At 40.8% G+C, this 8,392-nt stretch overlaps 1 protein-coding gene across 3 annotated transcripts in view; it reads right to left on the reverse strand.

The window, feature by feature from the left end:
* The window catches only part of PPP2R5C (protein phosphatase 2 regulatory subunit B'gamma), a 289,245-nt gene extending 281,528 nt beyond the window's left edge, over nucleotides 1-7,717 (reverse strand). The window contains exons 1-2 of one of the 3 annotated variants that reach the window (XM_030215541.1): nucleotides 7,542-7,717; nucleotides 6,588-6,653 (exon numbers count right to left, since the gene is read on the reverse strand). In XM_030215541.1, the coding sequence (XP_030071401.1) occupies nucleotides 6,588-6,653; nucleotides 7,542-7,568 (93 nt within the window). In that variant the 5' untranslated portion in view covers nucleotides 7,569-7,717. The remainder of the gene's footprint in view (nucleotides 1-6,587; nucleotides 6,654-7,541) is intronic. The other 2 variants (XM_030215540.1, XM_030215539.1) reach the window with 2 other exon arrangements.
* Nucleotides 7,718-8,392: the final 675 nt, after the last annotated feature.

Here is an 8,392-nt window from a genome sequence, read left to right on the forward strand (position 1 = left end):
GTTAACTCAAGGAACCCTTAAACTAACCAATGGCTGGAGGAGCATAAATCCAAGGTGAACCAACAGATGCTGCTCATTGCTTGCTATACAAGAACAGCCCTTTCCTGGGCCTCTGCTCACTTACTCCCAAACCCAACAGACCCCGACTGATGAGGAAGGAGGTGGACAGAAGTGGGTATATAAGACTTTTGATGGCCTCTACCACAATACTCACCACTACAGCCAGAGCCATTGATTCAGAACCTATAACAACTTACATATTTAGCTTGAAAACTAGACTAACTTACGGCACTTGACTGGAGTAACCTACTCTGAACTTGTGACCACCTCCTGAGCTTGGTAATCTGGGGTGGGGGCAAGGAAAGGTCAGAGGAGTTGCAAGAGAACATCATTCCTTGGGTTTTCTCTTCTTCCCATCTTATGACATTTTGGCTGCACCTCAAACCCCTACTCACCCCTCAATTCTTCCCTTACCTCCTGACAAAAAAAGCCATAGCACTTTGCAGTCCTCCTTAAATGTTATTGAGCATTTCCCCTAAGCCAGTATCTAGCGCTTGCCACCATTACAAGACAGCAACTACTGCTCAATTTCCAACAAATATGGTCTCTGACAAGAGTCCCAGTTGGCATCTGTTGCCCGTCTTCATCAAATTTTACTCCCCCTTTTCTACAGTAAGCTGCCCCACTGGAACCAAAATAGATGCTTAGATTAAATGAACTTCCTGTAGAACTTCCAATGGAAACCACAAAGAAACTAAGGCCCCATTCTGTAAGTAAAGTGTTCTATTGTGGATTAAAAACTGGTTAAAAGATAGAAAACAGAGAGTAGGGTTACATGGTCAGTATTCTCAATTGAGAAGGGTAGTTAGTGGGGTTCCCCAGGGGTCTGTGCTGGGACCGCTGCTTTTTAACATATTTATAAATGACCTAGAGATGGGAGTAACTAGTGAGATAATTAAATTTGCTGATGATACAAAGTTATTCAAAGTCGTTAAATCGCAGGAGGATTGTGAAAAATTACAAGAGGACCTTATGAGACTGGAAGACTGGGTGTCTAAATGGAAGATGACGTTTAATGTGAGCAAGTGCAAAGTGATGCATGTGGGAAAGAGGAACCCAAATTATAGCTACGTCATGCAAGGTTCCAAGTTAGGAGTCACAGACCCAGAAAGGGATCTAAGTGTCATTGATGATGATACATTGAAACCTTCTGCTCAGTGTGCTGCTGCGGCTAAGAAAGCAAATAGAATGTTAGATATTATTAGGAAAGGAATGGAAAACAAAAATGAGGATGTTATAATGCCTTTGTATCGCTCCATGGTGCGACCGCACCTTGAATATTGTGTTCAATTCTGGTCGCCGCATCTCAAAAAAGTTATAGTGGAATTAGAAAAGGAGCAGAGAAGAGTGACGAAAATGATAAAGGGGATGGGACGACTTCCCTATGAGGAAAGGCTAAAGCGGCTAGGGCTCTTCAGCTTGGAAAAAGGCGGCTGAGGGGAGATATGATAGAGGTCTATAAAACAGTGAGTGGAGTTGAATGGGTAGATGTGAAGCTTCTGTTTATGCTTTCCAAAAATACTAGGACTAGGGGGCATGCGATGAAGCTACAAAGTAGTAAATTTAAAATGAATCGGAGAAAATGTTTCTTCACTCAACAAGTAATTAAACTATGGAATTCGTTGGCGAAGAATGTGGTAAAGGCGGTTAGCTTAGCAGAGTTTAAACAAGGTTTGGACAGTTTCCTAAAGAAAAAAAATCCATAGACCATTATTAAATTGGACTTGGGGAAAATCCACTATTTCTGGGATAAGCAGTATAAAATGTTTAGTACTTCTTTGGGATCTTGCCAGGTATTTGTGACCTGGATTGGCCACTGTTGGAAACAGGATGCTGGGCTTGATAGACCTTTGGTCTGTCCCAGTATGGCAATACTTATGTATTAACACATTGTTTTTCAAGCATGTTCTGTCAGCAGCGGATTTCACCCCCCCCCCCCCCCCGGCTGCCTAACAGTTGGCCTTAGATGGGGGGGGGGGGGAAGTGGAAGCCCCCACCCCCCATGGAGTGTTGTCTACTCTGATCCAATGCTAGTATGCCAATACTACTTATTGTGTCAGAGGGTATGACCGACCCACACATCTTCACACTGATCTTACCACCGATATCACTGCAAGAAAGTGATGGGGAGAGCGAGCATGCACTGCTTTACCCGATGAGGGAAGAGAGGAGGGAGGGAGGGAGGGAGGAAAGACACAAGGATGTTGGACTATGTTGGAGTGGAGAGAAGAGAGGGGAGATGCTGGGCATGGGGAAAGATAAGAGCACATTAAAGGGTAGTAACTAAAGGGAGATAGATGATGGACATGGAGAAAAGATTGGCTTCCGCTTAAAGAACGTATAACTTTCAAAATTTGCACTCTGGTGCATAAAATAATTCACAGTGATGCCACGACCTACATGTTAGACCTTACTGATTTACCACCAAGGAATGCTAAAAGATCAGCACACACATTTCTAAATCTTCACTTCCCCAGCTGTAAAGGTCTAAAATATAGATTAATACATTCGTCCAGCTTTTCATACTCGCAAATGTGGAATGCTCTACCACTTGATCTGAAAATAATTCACAATCTAATTAATTTCCGTAAAGCACTGAAGACACATCTCTTTAATATGACATACCATAATGACTCATAACTGAACCATAATTCAACATCATTTATTTAAAAATCTGATTATTTTCTCCCTATATTGTATTGCCTAATTTTATTTTGTTATCCATGTTCAATATGCAATACCTATTGTATGTTTTGTTTCCCTTTTTTACTTGACTGTTCACTTTATCATCCATGTTCTATATCCATTACCAATTGTATCTTTACTCTGAAATGGCATAAGTCATGACAAAAAATTGTAAGCCACACTGAGCCTGTAAATAGGTGGGAAAATGTGGGATACAAATGCAACAAATAAATAAAATAAAGTATCAAATACCAGAAAAATCCCCAAACTCTGTCATACATTTTAGCAAGGCCCCAACCGAGACTTGGGGATTAATCACATGAACTAGTAAATCATCAGCAAATGCTGCTATTTTAAAGGTGCCTACGCCCAATTGAATACCTTGTATATCTGGAGTCCTCTGAATATCCTGAATCAGGGGATCCAGGGTAAGAACAAACAAGACAGGTGATAGCAGACAACCCTGTCTAGTACCCCGATATATGGAGAATGGAGAGGAAAGTAGTCCATTTACCCACACCTGAGCCTGAGGAAGATAATACAAGGCCTACTGAAAAACCCATATTCCATAGACATCCAAAACCCCAAATAAAAAGTCCCAAAAATCAAACAACCGTTAAAAATTGTCTCTATCCTATTGGAGCAAGCGTGGGGGGGGGGGGGGGGGGGGGAAGGGACTCTCCCGCTTATATACAGCTCTTCTCTCCTATCGTAAACCCATTATGTTTTGAAGTGGGAGCAGAGCTCGGTGCCACTTATGAATATCCTCAGTGGGAATGAACATTTAAACATCTCCGTAAAGTATCCATACCTAGAAATTTGGTAGAAAGCGGTTATAACATTTTTTACCGCTGGTACTATACTTATCATCATGTTAAGATGTTTCAGCAGGGCTCGGCCTTGTGTTGGAGGCAGTGTGGCCAAGCGGGGGATATGCACCATGTCTGGTGGACTTGTCTGCAGGCACAGCTTTATTGGACTATGGTGTTGAAATCTGTTTCTAGCCTCACTCAAATTTCCTACCCCATGAAGGCAGATCATTGCTGTTGTAACTGTGCTTTTTCGTTAATAATCTTTAAATAAAACTTTTTTTTAAGTATCTATTTCCTGCAGCAGCTACGAAATCTCTCCCCATATACTGAAAAGACGAGTTTGACCATGGTGACCAATGCAATAATGTCACGACTGGACTACTGTAATGCTCTGAACACTGGTCAAACCAAAAGAGTTTGGACCAGTTCTAATTCAGAATGCTGCAGAACTGATAAATGGCTACAAGCAGAAAGACCACATCACACCCTTCCTGCAAAAAACTCCTAACCCTTATTCACTTGTTCAGAACCCTTATTTTATCATCCTCACTTTCATATTCCCTTATCTCTTGTTTGTCCTGTTTGTCTGTCCTAATTAGATTATAAGCTCTGTCGAGCAGGGACTGTCTCTTCATGTTCAAGTGTACAGCGCTGCGTACGTCCAGTAGCGCTATAGAAATGATAAGTAGTAGTAGTAGTACTCTGGTTACCAGTATCTTACAAGGCTAAATTTAAAACTGTTTGATTTTCAACATCCTCACACAAAATGGGTAGGGGTACTTAAAGAATAAAGTTAGCCCTCTAAGGTCCTCTCAAGGAGCATCACTACCTGTACCCTCATCAAAGGAAATTGTATGATGTGATACCCACCAGCAAGCCCCAACACTCTAGAACTTACTCCCAGAGGGGTTACATCTAACTCAAGACTACCTCTACTTCAGAAAGCAGGTGAAAGCCCAGCTCTTCTCCCAAGCCTTTAATTTATGTAGTGACTAACTTATAACACTTCCTCATATCTTGTTTATTTGTACTTAGAACTTGCCTTGAATTTAGCCACCCAACGATTTATCCCAATTGACTCTGTACCAGCCACCCAACAATTTATCCCAACTAACTCTGTACTACCCATCTTGTCCCTATCTATATATCTGTACTTGGCCCCTCAGCTATCATCATCTGTATTGTTTTACTATGTACTTATTAGGTGTTTCATTGGTATTATACTTATATATCTTAATTATTTGAATGTTCTCTCATACTATTATAATAAATGTCTATACAATACAAGCAGAATCATATCTCTGTTATACAATTAACAGCACAGAACATCAGTGTATATTTCCGATTCTATTTCATGATAATCCTATTATTGTTTCAATTTGCCATTTCCAAATTTACCTCATTTATTGTATTTAGATTTATATTTGGTCATTTCACTATTGTTAGGCTGTTAAATAATTGTTTTATGTTAAACCCTACCTGCTCTACACCACCTTGAGCAAATGTTCATAAAAGTGGTTAATAAAGCCCAATAAATTATTTTTTTTTAATTATTCACTAAGGACCTCATTACTATTTTGAATAAAATCCATAGTGCTAGGAGCCTCCTGATAAACTGTACAGAATTGCTTGGCAGCATGAATTGGGCTTTGTTTATTCTGGGAAGCAATAAACTCAGATCTTAAAATCTTTTGCAGTTATAAAATGCTCTAGATGGTATTTAACTCCATCTTGATTGGATCCGTGTTTTTGTGGTACGACAGATAGATGCTGGACACTATATAGATGAAAGGGAGACATGGCTCATATATTTTATTTATTTATTTAGAGTTTGCTCAAGGTGAGTTACATTCAGGTACACTGGATATTTCTCTGTCCCAGGAGGGCTCACAATCTAAGTTTGTACCTGAGGCAATGGAGGGTTAAGTGACTTGCCCAAGATCACAAGGAGAAGCAGTGGGATTTGAACCAGCCACCTCTGGATTTCAAGACCAGTGCTCTAATCACTAGGCCACTCCTCCACTTATATGGTAAATGTGTCCAAAAATATGAGCATACTGGAATGCTATTTGATTCAGAATATGAATATTAATAACTGAGGACATGCTTTGAGACCCAGGAACCTTTTTGTTTTATTTGCATATTTGTGACTTACTTTCCCATCACAGGATACTAACATGGCATTGTTTAAATGCTGCAGAACTTCTCTGATTTCCTTTTGACAAAGAGATGTCCCACCACCTAAAGATTTGTTAAGATAAGCAATAACCTCTTGTAGCAATTATTATTGGCTGGATTGTATCTTGCTGGAGCTCTGGAAGGCCAGATCTCTTTGCTCGAAATGATGTATAAAAAAAGTCACAAAACAACAATTCAACCAATAACAATTGCTACAGAAGTATATCATTCATCATTTTAAGATAATATGGAGGTTAAACAAAAGACAAGAACTACAACTGTAAATGTATTAAATAATCCCAAATCATAGGGAGTGGAGCACCTTGAGAACCAGGGGAAGTGGGTTCAATTTCTAATGGATCTCTTTGCTCATATAAGGCTTTTTATCTCTGTAGACCAATAATTCCAAATCTGTCCTAGTTGAACCCCAGCAAATCAGGCTTTCAGGATATCAACAATATGCATAGGATCAATTTGCATACCAAGTAGGCAGTGTATGCAAATCAACGTCACTTCATATTCATTATGGATAGCCTGGAACTCTGAGGTTCTCCCAGGACAGGTTTAAAATTACTGGTCTACAGAGATAAAAGCCTTTTATATGAGCAAAGAGATCCCTCTATGGTTCAGGGCTGTTGGGAAAAAAATGAATATGAAAGAAAAGAATAAGGGAAATCTGTACCAAATCATTCTCTTTCACAACAGAAAACAAAAATTAGCTTGCCTTCAGTGTTCTAATTCTGAGAATTTTACAAAACAAACATTTACACTATATTTAAAGTTTCCCCAAGCTCTGACAAAAACTTTCCATTTGGAAGAAATCAAAGATGCAATTTAAACTATGGTACGTACTTCATGTTCTGGATTATCTTGTCCTTCTTTGCCACTTTTGCCACTTTTCCCTGATTTTGGAGGCTCCTACAAATGAATGAAATTACAATTAAGGCACATATATTTTCAGAGTATTACACCAGACATCATTTGACAAATTAATCTACCGAGTTGTTTTATCAAAGTTCCCAAGCAGTATTTTTCCTACCAAGTTGTGTAACTAATATTACTTTTACTCTTCTATACAAGATAAAATTAACTGTAAACACTACAGAAAGCAAACAAATACAACCACGAATAAGGGTTCTTACAATCAAACAGCATGACAGTATCTTAAAATATTTTCTACTATAATGCACTGATCGGGGAATGCAAGGTATCTGTTGGCTACGTCCACTTTTCTGTCAACAGTCCTTGATGAAAGCCGTAACTAAAGTGTGTTTTGTTTTGTTTTTTTCAAAACGGAGTACAGATAGTGCACCTCCAAAAAGAAGGGGGGAAAAAAGCCACACACTTCAGTTTAATGCCGACACGGAAATGCTAGGACTCCGCCCAAAAGCAAGTAGGAAAACACGACGACTATGAAAAAAAAAAAACAACAGAGTGCACAAATAAATAAAAGGGACAGCCAGTAAACCCACGTTAAGTATAAACTCCTGGGCGTAGCGAGCTCAAATCCCACCAGATACAGAAAGGCCAACTGAAGGTTCCACGGTCCTCCGGCGATGAGCCCAATTGCTGAGCGAGGCTAAGCCAGCAGCAGAGGTTCAGCATCAGCAGCAACACTTTAACTGACAAATACTTCCAGGCAAGTTGTGCGAGTTCACAGCCTCAGCATCAGTGGCGCTAGGCCCAGAGCTTCCGCCTCTCCTCCCAGCACCCTCTCCCACCACCCGCCAAAGTTCAATCCCTAACCTCCCGCTCACAAACCCCCCAACGAAAGGCAGCTGCAAGGCCTCCCCCAGTAAAACTCACTTTTTCCTTTTTGTTTTTATTCGGCATGACTGTACGTTCCGACGCAGCTGCCTCCGAGGGATTAGTTTACTCCGCGGCTCCCTCCGCTGCTCGCTGCTTCCCCTTTTTTCCAATCTCCCAGGCAGCTGCTACTGCAGCTACTACTGGGCACCGCCACTGCTGTCGCTATTGCAGCTTCTAACCTCCAGTGACGGCTCTTTCCATTGGCTGCTTTCAGTCACGTGCACCAACGTGCTTTTCTAGTTTTACCCCTCTTCGCTCTCTCTGACTGCTTTTAGTGCCTACGCTTGTGCTGTGTGTGTTTGAGTAGTAGGGTATGATTTGTGAGCTACGTTTTCTCTGATGGGTTACGCTCTGATTTTTTTTTCTCTCTTTCCCCGCTTGTAAATGTCTTTTTAAAAGACGATTTGCAGAAGCACAAAAATTATGCATAGCTACAAATATCACGGAGGCGCACTTTATTCGAGGTATTTAATAATAAAGAAGAACCTCCAACTAGGCTCGAATCACAGTTGTTATAAAAGTGATGCTGATTTTCGTCCAGCGTTGGATTTTGGGGTGTTCTAAGTGAGCGTGAACGTGGTCATAATCAGGATGGGGGTGGGGGGAATCACCGCTGTTATTACGTATAATAACTCTTGCCTCCTTGAGTATGAAATAACTGGGAATCCCTAAACAAAATGCAAATTCGTGACGACGTTACACGTGAACGGAGGAAGTGCGGCGAAATTGCCTTCCCCCAGTGCTCACACTGGTTGTTTCTGTTTTGGTTTCGGAATTCGGGGTTAACACAGCGTTAGTGCGAGAGAGGGAAAAGTTGGTGGGAGGAGGTGATGACGCACAACCTAATA

The sequence above is a fragment of the Microcaecilia unicolor genome, chromosome 9, assembly GCF_901765095.1.
Source record: "Microcaecilia unicolor chromosome 9, aMicUni1.1, whole genome shotgun sequence".
In the NCBI taxonomy this organism is placed as follows: Eukaryota; Metazoa; Chordata; class Amphibia; order Gymnophiona; family Siphonopidae; genus Microcaecilia; species Microcaecilia unicolor.